This window comes from Leucoraja erinacea, chromosome 26 (assembly GCF_028641065.1).
Source record: "Leucoraja erinacea ecotype New England chromosome 26, Leri_hhj_1, whole genome shotgun sequence".
NCBI classification, from domain to species: domain Eukaryota; kingdom Metazoa; phylum Chordata; class Chondrichthyes; order Rajiformes; family Rajidae; genus Leucoraja; species Leucoraja erinaceus.
The window spans coordinates 19,600,931-19,617,000 of record NC_073402.1 but is presented as its reverse complement, the minus strand read 5'-3'; the positions used below and the strand labels follow the sequence as shown (position 1 = coordinate 19,617,000).

General features: G+C 41.7%; 1 protein-coding gene across 3 annotated transcripts in view; it reads right to left on the bottom strand.

Moving 5' to 3' along the window:
- LOC129709753 (hippocalcin-like protein 1) overlaps positions 1-16,070 on the bottom strand; it is a 105,369-nt gene that overhangs the window by 17,829 nt on the left and 71,470 nt on the right. For 2 of the 3 annotated variants that reach the window (XM_055656310.1, XM_055656309.1), the window contains exon 2: positions 11,336-11,733. In XM_055656310.1, the coding sequence (XP_055512285.1) occupies positions 11,336-11,713 (378 nt within the window). In that variant the 5' untranslated portion in view covers positions 11,714-11,733. Of the gene's footprint in view, positions 1-11,335; positions 11,734-15,168; positions 15,248-16,070 lie in introns of those variants that run through there. The other variant, XM_055656311.1, reaches the window with a different exon arrangement.

The window sequence follows — 16,070 nt, the reverse complement described above, 5'->3', positions numbered from 1 at the left end:
TATATTATTGAACAGTTTAATGGCTTATTCTCCAGTGAATTGAATAAGATTGATAGTCCGCTCCTTTGAGACGCAATGCACCCTTTCTCTGGCAATCAATTCCTTTCAAGCATTGCACTTGAATAAGAATTGCTTCATGTTTGACCATTTTTTAATGAAAGAAAATATGAGAGAGGAGAATATGTGGCAAGGTGCCTCTGAGGCTTGTACATAGCTCAATGCATGATAATAACAAGAATAGCAGGAAAAGACACAATGTGCAGGAATAATTCAGCGGGTCAGGCAGCATCTCTGGACAACATGGATAGGTGACGTTTCGGGTTCAGATTCAGATTCAATTTTAATCGTCATTGTCAGTGTACAGTACAGAGACAACGGGTTGTGACTCTTCTTCAGACTGATTGCGTTTGGGGAAAGGGGGAGGAAGCTAGAGTGCTTTTTCCTCACCACAATCAGTTTGAAGAAGAGACCCAGCCCGAACCATATCCTACCCATGTTCTCCAGAGATACTGCAGTTCCTGTTTATTCCTCTTAAGAATAGCAGGAGTTGTCCACTCAGCCCTTATGCCTACTCTACCTACTCTGTCTTTCAAAGTTATAGATGATCGTAGAGTTCCCTGCCACTTTCCTGCTTTTTGCCACTAACCCTTACCCTCCATCCTTTGAAAGTATATGGTTCTTTCTTAAAAATACTCAGCAACTGAGTCTTTGCAATCCTCTTGTGAATTGAATTCCAAAGATTCTGGACAATCTAGCCAGAGGAAATAACAACTCCACATATAATTTTAGGCAACATCTGTGGAGGAAATTACAAACTGATCTTTCTTTCCTTGGACTCGTTCATTGCCAGAGTGAGGCCACATGCAGACTGAAGGAACAGCACCTCTTGGGCAGCTTATGACCCAACAGTGCAAACATCAAATTCTCCAATTTCAAGGAACATCTCCCTACTGCTTCTCTCTTTCCTGTGCTTCCCCTTCACCCCAGCACACGCTGATTACGCCCACAATCTCCCACCTAAACCTGCTCCTTTGGCCTCCTTTGCACACCCATCTTCCATCCCAGAGACGCGTTTCATTTTTATCCTTTTTTTCCTCTACCTCTCATCCCCTTTTTCTTATATCCCTCCTTCTGGCTTTACATTTTATCTCCTTATTTGACAATCTTTGTCTCTTTTTCGATACAATATGATATGATAGAACTTTATTTATCCCGGGAGGAAAATTGGTCTAATTTTCACTCCATTTTTTAATTTCTGGCTTTTGTCACAAACTCCACCCATTTCAGCCAATAAAACTCTGAAGAAGCATCACCTATTCCTTCTCTCCAGGGATACTGCCCATCCCGCTGAGTTACTCCAGCTTTTTGTGTCTATCTTCAGTTTAGACCAGCATCTGCAGCTCCTTCTTATACCCCTGATCTGTATCCATTTGTCGCTTGCCAGGCTTTGAGTCCCCACCTCTCTTTTCTAGCATTCTCCCCCCTACTACAATCAGTCTGAAGGTGGGTCCAGATCACAAATGTTATCTGTCTATTCCCTCCACAGATGTTTCCTGACACACTGAGTTCCTGCAGCAAAATCTCGTGTTTCGCTCAAGAATCCAACATCTGCAGTTCCTTGTGTCTCCGCTTAGTTCAGCTCCTTGGGAATTTTCTTGCCCAATTCCCAAAGAGTAGGTCAAATCTTGCCCCCTCCCTTGTAGGGCCTCTACATATTGCCTGGGGAAACATTCCTGAACACACTTGCTAAATTCCACCCCATCCAAGCTCTTGGCACTATGGTCGTCCCAGTCTATATTGGGAAAGTTAAAATCTGCAATGACAACCCTATTAGTCCTGTAGCTGCCTGCAATCTCTTGAAACATTTGTTCCTCTAATTCCCGTTCACTATTTGGGGGCCTATCATACAATCTCAAGAAGGTGATCATCTAGGCAGGGATAGAGGCCTTTCAGCCCATCAAGTCTACACCGCCCATCAAGTGTCCATTAATACTCATCCCATATTCATCTTATTCCAGTATGTTACTACATTAGTATACCTTCTGGCTACTATCCTTTTGCAACATGTTAATGTGTTGAATATGAGGATAAAATTCATCTGCAGTGCTCACTGTGACAGGACAGGCAATGGAGACAAGTGAGTTTGAGGATTGAAGGATAATTGAATGATAAAAAAATGGCTAAGAATGAAAAATATAAATATGCAAAGGCATGTTCACAAGTTATAGGAGGAGAATTAGGCTATTCGGCCCATCGAGTCTACTCTGCCATTCAATCATGGCTGATCTATGCCTCCTCATCCCATTTGCCTGCCTTCTCCCCATAACCCCTGATACCCAATCTAATCAAGAATTTGTCTATCTCTGCCTTAAAAATATCCACTGACTTGGCCTCCACAGCTCTCTGTGGCAATGAGTTCCACAGATTGAACAGATTGAGAACGTTTTAAAAACCAGGACAGGATAATATAAATGTCCATAAACTAAAAGGATCAAGATAAAAAAAACTGGCAAGAATATATAAAGAGACAGTCAGAGCTCCGTACAAGTATAATGTGGAAGCAGTTGCTAAGGAATGCATTGATCACTCAGACAAGACAGAAAAACTGATAATAGAAAATAAGCAATGGGCAGATATTTTGAACACATATTTTGTATCCTGTTGAGACAAGATGGCACTAAAAGCATCCCAATAAAAGTAATGAAAATATAGGGACAGAGAGGAAAGAGGAACTTTGTCACACCAATGAAAGATAAACTAAGCAAAACTAGTTGGACTGCAGGTTGACAAGACTGCTAGATCATAGGGCGACCTGTGGTGCAGCAGAAGAGTTGCTGCCTTACAGTGAATGCACTGTAAATTGTCCCTAGTGGGTGTAGGATAGTGTTGATTCACGATAGCGGGGATCGCTGGTCGGTGTGGACCTGGTGAGCCAAAGGCCCTGTTTCCGCGCTGTATCTCTAAACTAAATATTAAATACATCATATGTTCTTAAAAAAGTGGCTGCCTAGGATAATGGATGCATTGGTTGCGAAGTCCACTATGTTTTAGATAAGTCCACCATATTGGAACACCGCAATTTCAAGAGGAGGGATTCAGAAAGCTGGAAACTGTATGTCAGGTGGTATAACATTTGTCACTGGAAAAAGGCTGGCATCCACTCTGATGGAAGTCGAAGCTGGTCATTAACAAAAACATAGTAGAAAGAAACAGTGAACATGGTTGTATACAAAGAAAAGTATGATGCTTTCCTGATGTTCTTTAAGGAAGTAAAAAGAGTGCCGGTAGATATACATGTATACAAAGGGACTGCAGATGCTGTTTCAGAACAAAGATAAGACACAAAGTCTGTCTGAAGCAGGGTTCTGACCCAAAGAGTTACCCATCCTTTTTCTCCTTTTTCTCCTGAGATGCTGTCTGATCCACTGAGTTACTCCAGTATTGTGTGCAATACAGTACAGCTTTCATGTACAAGATCTATGTAGCGCAATGCAGTTGAAAAAAAGACTGGATTCCTTCAGAATCTCTGAAATGCGTGGAGAAGAATAACAGAACACGGATTTATTCTTCAACTCCCCCTCCCATTCCCAATCTCACCTTTATGTCCTGGGCCTCCTCCATTGTCACAGTGAGGTCCAGCGCAAATTGGAGGAACAGCGCCTCATATTTCGCTTGGGTAGCTTACACCCCAGCGGTGTAAACATTGACTTCTCAAACTTCAAGTAGCCCTTGCTTTCCCTCCCTCTCCATCCCCCTCCCCATTCCTAGTTCTCCCACTAGTCCAACTGTCTCCGGCTACATTCTACCTCTGTCCCGCCCACTCCCCTGTCATTAGTCTGAAGAAGGGTCTCGACCCGAAACGTTGCCCAGTCCTTCTCTCCAGAGATGCTACCTGACCCGCTGAGTTACACCAGCATTTTGTGTCCACCTTCGATTTAAACCAGCATCTGCAGTTCTTTTCTACACACATTTATTATTAAACTGTTATGTCAGTCAGCTTTGAATGAAGATTGCCGGTGACATGCAACTTCTGAGAAGAAGCTTATTTACAGATTTCCTCATCGCAGTGGCCTTCAACACAGTTTGGCTGGCAGCAGCAGTGCTAGCCTTAATACCTGCAGCAGTTACTATTGCACTGATTTTTGTATTTATTATTGTATTCATAATTACTGTGTTTGTACTGTGTAAGCTTCATGTAAACATAAATAGGGTACACAGTCAGAACCTTTTCCCTGGGGTAGAAATGCCAAAAATTACAGGGCATAGCTTTAAAGCCCTGTCCCACGGTACGAGTTAATTCCAAGAGCTCTCCCGAGTTTGCCCTGATTCGATCTCGGAGATTTACGGTAATGACCAGTCGTTGGTACTCGGGGCTCTCGTGGACATTTTGTAACAAGTGCTTACTTGTCGTTAGCGAGTCTTCCCGAGTACCTGCTGTTAGCGTTACGAGCCGCGAAGAGACGTCCCCGAGCTCCGACGTACCCGCTACGTTCATTCTCCGTGCTTACCACGTGTTTGGGTTTTTTTAAACTCGGGGGAGGTCTTGGAATGAACTTGTACCGTGGGACAGGGCTATTAAGGTGAGAGGCAAAGTTTAAGGGAGATGTGCAGAGCAAGTTATTTATTATATAGTGGTCGGTGCCAGGAATGCATTGCCAGGGCTGATGCAGATATGATAGTGGCATTTTTAATATGTTTTTAGATCGGTACAGGGGTCTTGTTTTTTTTTTAAACAGTATCTCCTAGTTCCAGACATTCCATTAAGAGGAAACATGCTCTCTACATTCACCATGTCAAGAATCCTTGTAGAAATATGGAACAAAATCCCCCTTTTAAAATAACTGATTTATTTAATAATTCAATAGGAAAATCATTGCCAATTTCTAAATCATCCCTGTTTAGAAAAGGGACTTAAGAATGAGCAGCCTGGCCCTGGACTCGATTGAGCATTGTAATCCTTCCTGTTTAAAGAACATCAGCACATAATCAAAGATTCACACAATGTGGAAGGAGGCCATTCAGTAGGTATGTTGCAAAACCTACCTGAATCGTCGTTGAGAATCTGCCCCAGCCCTTGTGCGCGATTTTGCCGCTGTTTAGAGGGGGCGGGTTTAAAACGCAATTTTTACTAGGCTGTTGCAATCGAAAATGTTCAGCCTAGTAAATCATTAACGAAAAATCGCTGAAAGACCCCGTCGCAAAAGGTATTATTAGTTTTTATGGCCTTGTATAATAGTTATAGTAGTTTAAAAATCACTCTCTAAACCCGCGACCTCTCGCAGCCCCAGGGTTTTATAAAGCAAACAATTAAAGGTATGTACCTTATTTTTACATTAAAAGGGGCTTCTCAAGAACCCTGTATATAAAGTTTTCTATAGCGAGTAGTTCATTTTGGGCTCTTTATATCCCGCAGTATTTTTCTGGGCATTTGAGGGCACAAATCTACCGCAATGTGAACGTTCTAAACCAGCGCGTTCACAGGAACCCACTAGAAAGCTGATTTAAAATGGACTTTAATTTACTGCAATTGAACACTAAATTCCTTCCATTTGGCCTATAAATTAATGTAAATGAGATTTTAAAATCATGTTTTATTGTGAATTATTTATGAATATTATTTGGATACTTGGGCTATTTAAAAACGTTAATCATTTATTAAGAAATGGATAGTAGTTTAGATCTAGTAATTGAAGTTTGAAATTAGCTACACTTGGGTAACTAACTAATTATATGCTTTAATTTCAGGTCATCCAAGTTAGATTATTTTATGTTTGTTTCAGAATGGTTCAATCTATGATAACTGAAAATTTCATTCAGTTCTCTTAATTTTTAAGAAGGTTATGGGCTTTTGACTGCCCACGATCACAGCTTTTTTGTTATGTCCATAGAAAATCAATAGGGAACAAGATGCTAATTTCCGAGTATGAAAATGGCCATAACTTTTTAAATACTTGAGATATGAAAGTGAATTAGGTGTCAAATTAAACTTCTTTTTATGCTTAATCTGATGGGATAAATTGCAGACTTGATTTTTTAAATCTCAAAATTTTGTAACATTGCTACATTCAGCCCATCGTATCCATGCCAGGCTTCAGAGAAGAAGAGAAAACATGGCTCTTTTCAAATCTTTCATCAATGCCCTTGGGTATTTTGGATCAGCCAGACCAATGAATCACTTCTAGTTCCTAGCTGATTACACTCATCACTTTGGCACTTGGTAAATTTATTTTCTGTTTTCCTCGGCAGTTTACAGTTTACAAATAAACAGATTATTTCCGATCAAGAGAGATAAATGCACTGACCTGATGCCTGTGTGCTGCATTGATATTTTGGATAGATTAAAAAGAGCTTACTTTCTCCAGGCTGTGATAAATCCAATGAATCACTTGCCCTTTGTCAGTCTCCAAGGCAGACACTCATTGCTTTTCATTGCCAAATACAAACAAACCTTATTAAATGGGAAATTAAATTTAATTCACAGTATTGAATTGATATGATGACTCCCATCATCAAATATAAATATTTTGTTTAAAAATTAGATATTAAAATTGATGGGTGACTGTGATATAGAAGGTAGCTAGCTGCTGCCTCAAAACTCCAGTGAACTGGGTTCTTGCCTAACCTTTGTCAATGTGGTTTGTTCTTTCTCCCTGTGACTGTATGCCCCCTCCCCCCTCCTCCACCATTCCACCACCCCCTCATCCCCAAATGCTCTGATTTCTCTGCATCCCAAAGACGTGTTGTTTGGTGGATTGACTGGCTACTTGTAATGACCTCGAGTATGGGAGGTAGGAGACTGGGTGTAGTTGACAGGCATGAGAGAGCAAACAGGATACAAGCAACACTCCACAAGCTGGCAGAATTTGAAAGCATATAAGATTGCCCTGCATTCAGTATGTGTCAAACTGCTCAAAGCAAGTTGGTCCCTGCTCCTTCTTAGGAAAATGTGATTCCCAAAGTGTGCAAACCAAGGTCCTACAAATGGGCAAAACACAAAGTGCTGGAGGAACTCAGAGGACCAGGCAGGCATGTCTATCCCCACCACAGCTGGCGACTGACTCGCTGAGTTCCTCCAGCACTTTGTATCCTTTTCAAGATTCCAGCATCTGCAGTTCCTCGCTTCTCTTCCGTCTTACAAAATGGGAATGAGGTGGGGAACAATGAATCTCCTTTGATGGTGTTCATCGACAAGACCAAGTTATGAAATGGGAAAAGATTGACTGCTGAAGCTTACCGAATGAAATCCCATAGCCTTCCATCCCATAGCCTGCGTACAATGAGAAATGGAATCACTCTGAAAATTGAATTGGTATATTCAGTGCGCAAGAGGAAATCCAAAGCCCAACACCCACACCCTTCAGCAATGTAGCAGTGAGATTAATATTTAAACATCGTGTCAGAATCTTACTTCAATTCACAGGAGGAGGCACACCACCGACAGCGCTGCTTAATGTGGATATAGTACGTTGCAATGAGACAACCGTTTTTTAAGTCAAATTATTTTTGAGCTGTGACACATGTGGGAGTTCAGTCTTTTTCTTTTCTACTTCTCTATTATGGTAAACGTATCAATAGCCATGGAGATACTTGCTCCGTGGAGAGTGTTTATTATGAAAAACGAGAGAAGTATGAACTGAAACAAGACTATATAATCCACGGGGTATGTGTCTGCAGATAATATTTCCTGTTAAAGATGACACATGGGAGATCTGATGGTTTGAGATTATAAATATCATAAGTAAAACACTACATTTTTTTCAAAGTAGGAACTGCCAGCTTTACAACTGTCGTGGGACTTGTAACGTAACTTCAGAAATAATATCCCAAGTGAGAAAGGCTGCTTACTGTTTTTCACGTACTAGGGAGAGTTGAAATACCCACAATGACAACTTGTGTGTCAATGGCTTGGAGCAATCTAATACCACAGTACTTGATCTGATTGATTCCTCATTAGTTTTCATGTTGGCTTTGAACTTCTTTGCACTTTTCTATATTGCACCTTTATTATTTGCACTTTAATAACATACCTCAAAATGTTACTACAGTCTGGCACACTGTGAATATTTTAAATAATGTATATTGCCTATCTTATTGGTATATTGTCTGTCTGTGTTATAAATATTACTTGCACATTTGGAGTATGGGGAAACGCAATTTCAATCCAATTTATTTGAATTGACAATAAAGTTTACTTTGAACTTTGAACTTTGAAAAAGGCTGCAACGATACTTATTAAAAATACAATTTGACTTAACTGTTCTTTAATCATGAATAATATCGACTCATTCTCCTATGTGTTGGCTTGGATCACTAGGACGTGAAAGATGCATCTGAAATGGAGGGCTTGTTTATGGTCTCCTTGTTACATTGCTTAGACCAAGAGCTAATTAAGGGAAATTCTTGACAGACGTTTTGGCTCAAAGTTCTCCAAGGTAAATGTAAGGACCTTTAACTGAAATTGTTTGTTCTCAACAGTTCTTCAAACAGCTCCACATCAATATTGAAATATTCTATTCAGAGGGCTCTTTGTTGCCAGATGTCACAGTCCCTCAAGAATCTGTGGTTGTGCTGCAATTAAATGCCTCCATGTATAAACTACTGAAGACGATGGGAAAGGAAGCCTGCTATCCAAGTTTGGAGGTGGCATAAACCATTGTTGGAAGTTCAGCAATGAAGAATTCTCAATGCATGGAGAAAAACCTGTCACATTGATTGTAGTTTGGTAAGAAGAGAGATAATGCAACATTAGAGTTGCTGCCCTATAGCCCTGTCCCACGGTACGAGTTCATTCCAAGAGCTCTCCCGAGTTTGCCCCGATTCCAACTCGGAGATTTACGGTAATGGCCACTCGTCGGTACTCGGGGCTCTCGCGGACATTTTTTTAACATGGTGAAAATTCTTCACGAGGCTTCCCGTACTTACCTGCCATTAGCAAGTCTTCCCGAGTACCTGCTGTTAGCTTTACGAGCCTCTAAGTGGCGTCCCCGAGCTCCGACGTACCCGCTACGTTCATTCTCGGTGCTTACCACGAGTTTGTTTTTTTTTAAACTCGGGAGAGCTCTTTGAATGAACTCGTACCGTGAGACAGGGCTATTACAGTGCCAGAGACCCAGATTCAATCCAGACTTCGGGAGCTGTCTGTACAGAGTTTGTACGTTCTCCCAGTGACCTGTGTGGGTTTTCTCCATTATCTCCCGTTTCCTCCCACACTACAAAGACATAGAGGTTTGTAGGTCAATTGACTTGGTATAATTGTAAATTGTATCTAGTGTGTGTAGGATGGTGTGAAAGTGCGGGGATCGCTGTTCGGCGTGGATTTGGTGGGCCGAAGGGCCTGATGCTGCACTGTATCACTAGGCCTAAAACTAAAAGCATATAGCAGAACAAATGTGTGAGAAGGAACTACAGATGCTGGCTTATCCTGAAGATAGTTACAAAATGCTGGAGTAATTCAGCGGGTCAGGCAGCATCTACGGAGAAAAGGAATAGGTGACGTTTCGAGTTGAGACCGTTCGTCAGACTAAGAGTTAGGGGGGGAACCCTTAATGTTAGTCTGATGAAGAGTCTCGACCCTATTCCCTTTCTCCAGGGATGCTGCCTGAGCCGCTGCACTCTGATGAGTTTTGTACATCATATCTTAGGATAGACCTATTGAACCTGAAAGGGGTGCACGGCAAACATATCAGAATCCCAGACGAAGAGATAAATTACAAGACAATGTACAAACCAGGATTCTATTCACTGGCGCTGTACAGCACCAAAGTAGGCCCATTGACTTAATTCATCCATGCTAACCAAGATGCCCCATCTATGCTAGTTCCATTTGCCCATATTTGGCCTATGGATGATAACATTTTTCAAGAGACGAAGGAACCGACATGGATAAAGAGATATGTATTCCATGAACAAGAGATTCTTGGACTTGGAGTCACTATCTAAAACTTTAGGAGTGTAGTTAGCAGATAATCAAGCATTGGTTAGAAGACCATAGAGCTCCACAGCACAGAAACAGGATCTAGGAGTACAGGTGCATGGTTCCTTGAAGATCAAGTCGCAGGTAGACAAGATGGTCAAAAAGGCTTTTGACAAAATGGCCTTTATCAGTCAGAGTATTGAGTATAGAAGTTGGGAGGTCATGTTGCAGTTGTACAAGATGTTGGTGAGACCGCATTTAGAATATTGTGTTCAGTTGGAGTGGAGGAGGTTGAAGGGTAAGGGTGTCTTATAGAGGTGTACAAAATCATGAGAGGAATAGATGGGGTAAATGCACAGAGTCTCTTGCCCAGTGTAGGGGAATCGAGGAGCAGAGGACTTAGGTTCAAGGTGAAGGGGAAAAGATTTAATAGGAATCCGAGGGGTAACTTTTTAACACAAAGGGTGGTGGGTGCATGGAACAAGCTGCCAGAGGAGGTAGTTGAGGCTGGGACTATCCCATCGTTTAAGAAACAGTTAGACAGGTACATGGATAGGACAGGTTTGGAAGGATATGGACAAAATGCAGGCAGGTGGGACAAGTGTAGCTGGGACATGTTGGCTGGTGTGGGCAAGTTTGGCTGAACACACTGTATTACTCTACGACTCTATGACTCTATACATGTGGAACACTTCCTCAACCAGGTCAATTTGAGACCTAAAACACTGAAGAAGAGTTCAGTGTCAAGGCCAGTGGTTAAGGAATAATAATTAGGGTTTCTTTAGCTGGGAACTCCTCAACACCTCAAGAGAACTCAGCATTGTTTCTTGGGTGGCAGATGTGGATTGACACACGTTGATGAGGACAGCGCAATTAACTCGATTTAAATAAGATACATTCACATTAGTGGGTAGATAGACGTACACAGAGCATCAACATAACTTCAAAGGAAGCAAATCAATACACTCTTCATCATGCTTTTGTGATGAGCATTTATGAAATGGATAAATGAAAACAGGCTGCAAAGCACTCATGAGGACGACAATCCTACTCTGGTGGATAAAACAAAGAACTCAACCACCATAGACAAGGCCCACTTTAAATACAAGGATTACCATCTTTTAAATAGAGCAGAAAAAAAGGACTTTCTCAAGCTATGATTTGCAAACTAAGGTCAGGCTCCCATTTAAATGCTTATTTAATGAGAAGATTAAAACTTAAAAACCTACTCTCCTTCCCATCACTTAACAAAAAAATGAAACATCATGCAAAAGACCGTCTCCTAAAATATGGAGAGAAACATGTTGAGAAGAACCATCCTCAGTCTTTTTTTTTTGGATCATCTGTAAAGAGAGATCCACTTTCACCACCTCCACCCCTAAAATTAACAGCGTGGAACATGAGAAAGAGTTGTAGCCGTACCTGGACAATCTCTAGCATTTCATCGCGACTGATGTATCCATTCCCGTCCAGGTCGTACATGCTGAATGCCCACTTCAACTTCTGCTCCAGCTTGCCGCGCGAGGTGACACTCAGCGCAATAATAAATTCTCGAAAATCAATCGTTCCGTCGGCATTGGTGTCGAAGGTGCGGAACACGTGCTCTGCGAACTTGGACGCGTCGCCGTAAGGGAAGAAATTTGCGTATATTTTCTTAAATTCTTCGACAGTCAGATTTCCACTTGGACAGTCCTTCAGGAAGCCTTTGTACCACTCCTGGAGCTCGTGGTCAGTAAACTCGGTGTTCTCTCGAAGATCATGAAGGACTTCAGGACGCAGTTTACTATTTTGCTTCCCCATTTTGGCTCGGTGTGTCTCACCTGATGAAAAAGGGGAAAAGGAAACATATTTAGCACGACAGGCTTCCATTTGTCTACTTGCACCAAGAAGGCATTACCACTGAAAGCCTTGGCCTAGGCAGCACAGTGGCGCAGCTGGTAGAGCTACTGCCTCACAGCGCTGGAGACCCGGGTTCGATTCTGGCCTCGGGTACTTTCTGTTTGAAGTTTGTACATTCTCCCTGTGACAATGCAGGCTTCCTCCCACATCCCACAGGTGGGCAAGTTTGTAGGTTAAGTGGCCTCAATAAAATTGTCCCTGGTGAGAAGAGAGTGCATGAGAAAGTGGATTAACATAGAATGGACTCAGACGGTCGAATGGCCTATTTCCGTACTGTATCTCTAAACGAAACCAAAATTATGCAGGTACTTCCACAATGTATAGCATGTACTATCACAATATTTAAGAAACATTTAAACAGATACAGGGATAGAATCGATTTAGAGGGGCATGAGCCAAACGCAGGCAGGTGGGCTAGTGTAGAGGGGGCATGTTGCTCGGTGTAGGCAACTTGTGCCTTCAGATTCTATCCAGTTATCTCCCTCACCAGGCTGCAGTTTCCCCGATTTATCCCTCTTGCCCTTTCTGAAGAACGGATCAACAAAGCCTGCAATGTGTACATTTGCAGAAAGTATTTCACTGTGCCGTTGCACGTGTGGCAAATATAGCACCGTTGAAATACTCAGCAGGCCTGGCAGCATCGGTACAAGGGAAACGGTTCATATCTCAGCCTGATGACCTCTCGTCAGAACCAGTAAAGCTGGAAATCGGAACATGTTTCGTGTTGTCGAGAAAGGGGAAAGTGAAGGAAATTTGAAATTCGAAACCCTGGCCTCATTTTTCCTCTTCAAAGTGTTGCGACATTATGCACTGCCAAGGCAGCCTTCAGATGGATTACCCAGCCATTTGACTGTTTCCCAGTCCCCAGTATCAGCCAGAGAAGGGGTTGGCTGGATTCCACTATGGTGATGAATAATGAAATTCTATTGGGGAATCATATTTCTACTGCATTTATTTGGCTTTATATGTTAAAACTACAGATTGTTTGTACTTTCCCCTCCAGCACAATGCCTGCTCATGTGGTTTTAAACAGTGTTTTAATGTACAGATGATAGATGATGTTCGCAGGTTGTTTCTTCTTCTTATCGCTTTAGATACAGTTCATAGGACAAACTAATTTAATAGCATGTAGTCAGATCGGCCTTCTGGATTTATGCACACATAAATGATTTGGATGAAACCAATGGACTTGCTCCTTCTATGATTAATTCATGGATTAACAATTCATTACTGGAGCAGGAGTGGATTAATTCGTTTTTCGGTCTTTTTCCATAGTGATTAGAAGGAAGATTTGCCGGATTTCTACAGTGCATGTGATTACTTTGCATCATGTTGATAGCAATACCCTGCGTCCTACTCATATCTAACAATTACACAGATTTATCAAGGGGATTAGTCTGGGCTCCATGCCTGCATGTCAGGGAAAATGTAGATGGATGTGAAGATTAAATGTGAATTGAATAATCCTTCAGCCACAAAATGTTTTAGATACAACCGAGGTTTACTTTTCGAATTCAACCTTCCTTTTACATTCATGCAGAACTACAACACGTACAAAGAGTCGAAAATCTATAAACAATTTCAGAAACATTTTGTGAAGTTACACCGAAGATAGTCACAAAGCGCTAAAGTAACTCGGCGGGTCTGGCAGCGTCTCTGGAGGAAAGGAATAGGTGACACTTTGGGTCAGGATCCTTCTTCCATCTTCGGTGTAAGGCAGCATCTGCAGTTCCTTCCTACTTACTAGGTTACACCTAAGTTCAAAAACGTTGCCATGTTGGAGTATTTAATATTCATCCCAAATTTCAAACATTATTGCAACAAATTCTAATGTAGTTACGCATTGTTTCTTGGCATCATCAGCCCATATTTTAATTTCTTATGAAATATGAATTGAGTCAAATCCCAGTTCAATATACAAGTCATTAATATAGTGAAATGTATCCTTTCCAACAGTGAACCAGTCACCTCAAACTTTTTACATTAACATCTCATTTCAGAATCCAGGATTTGAGTACGATTAACAAAACATTAAGCAACATCATTTGGCAAATCTATCTTTGCATGAAGTAAAGCAGTTGATCTTTTCTGCAGGATTATCGTTCATGGTAAATAGCGCAAAGCTGAGGTTTATGTTACAGTTGTATAGATAGACATATGATATTTTTTGCAAATGGTGACTTGTACATTGTATTTTATGATTAGATTAAATTGCACAAAAACTATGGGGCAAATATTATGGTCTGAGGAAGATTGCAGGAAAGATTTTCTGGAATTGTTCCAGGGATGAGATATTTCCGATAGATGGCTCATATTGAGAATCTGAGATGTTCCTTCTATAACATAGAAGGTGATGTTATATTAAAGATAGACAAAAAATGCTGGAGTAACTCAGCAGGTCAGGCAGCATCTCTGGAGTAAAAGAATAGGTGACATTTCATATTGGTGCATTTGACCATGACAGGCTTGGATGGTTTAAATAGAGGGAAGCTGTTTAATTTATTCACGGACCTGTGGATCCCAATATACTGTAACATTTGGATCAATGGAGGTGAAGCGGATGCAAGGAAACATTCATTATATAGAGCACTTGTGATTTGGAACTCTGCCTCCAATTCAGTTTTGGCGACGTCGATGGGGCCTAGGCGGCTGCGAAGCCTCACGGGTCGACCCACGGTCGGCGGTCAATGAGAGCATGGGGGAAACTGCCGTGAGGGAGGGGGATAAGGGGAGAGGGGAAGAACAATGGAAGGACTCGGCATACTTTGTACTAAGCGCCGTAGGTGGCTGTTCGGTTATTTGCATACCTTGGGTACACAAGCAAAGAATTTCACTGTGCCTTGTCACATGTGACAATAAAGTATTCCATTCCAGTTTCTACCACCCCCAGTATCTGCAAAAGTGCGTTAGATTAACCTTAGGGAGAAAATTATTTTCAGGGCTGCGTGGAATGTAACTGACAGGACGGCTCCATTGGGGACTTTGCTTGTTCCCATGCCACAACAGTCTGGTGATTCTGTGCTGACAAATATCCAAATATCCATTATCTATGCCTCTTCAACCAAAGCAAAGGTTTTTGGCTGCGGCACAGATGAGACTATCAGACTCCCCAACGCAAACATATCGTGACTGCTGTTTAAATAGTACAGTTGCTGCTAATGACTCAAGGAAACTTTAGCAGAACTAAACAGAAGAATTACTGTATCATTTATTTTATTTCAGTTTAGAGATGCAGGGTGGGAACAGGCCCTTCGGCCCACCGAGCCCGCGCCGACCAGCGATCCCCGCAAACTAACACTATCCTACACACACTAGGGTCAATTTATAATTTTAACAAAATTAATTAACCTACATACCTGTGTGTCTTTGGAGTGAGAGAGGAAACCGGAGCACACAGAGAAAACCCACACAGGTCACGGGGAGGAGGCACAAACTCTGTACAGACAACACAGGTAGTAAGGATCAAACCCGGGTCTCTGGCGCTGCAAGGCAACAACTCTACTGCTGTGCCACTGTGCCCCCTTTGTCTGAGCAACACAAAGATACACTATAAACTTCAAATGTCCCAACCAGGTATCACAACCTGAATACCCTGCGGTAGTAATCATTTAAAAAAATACTGCTATCACAGTTTTAAAATCTTTTTTTACTGATTAAGTGATTATTTTGTTTTTGAGATTTAAAATCCGCCAGGATCTTATGATCGTAGAATTAACAAATCCGTTTTTCATAAAACAAAAAATACGAAAGACTTAAAAGCGACAGACACAAAGTGCTGGAGTAATGCCCCTGTGCCACTTAGGAAACCTGAACGGAAACCTCTGGAGACTTTGCGCCCCACCCAAGGTTTCCGTGCAGTTCCCAGAGGTTCCCGGAGGTTTTTGTCAGTCTCCCTAATGATCGAAAGTGGTTTCCGCTTCTTCTATGTTCCGGCGATTATTTCCAAAAAATTCAAAATCGGCCGCAACTAAAAATAGGTTGCCGTTTTAAAAATCGGTAATTTTTTAGTCCAAGCCGGTTGGGATGCTAGTTGAAGGTGACCATTAGGGAGACTGACAAAAACCTCCGGGAACCGCACGGAAACTTTGGGTGGGGTGCAAAGTCTCCAGAGGTTTCTGTTCAGGTTTCCTAAGTGGGACAGGGGCATTACTCCAGCACTTTGTGTCTATCGCTTTTAAGTCTTTCGTATTTTTTGTTTTATGAAAAATGGATTTGTTAATTCTACGATCATAAGATCGTGGCGGATTTTAAATCTCAG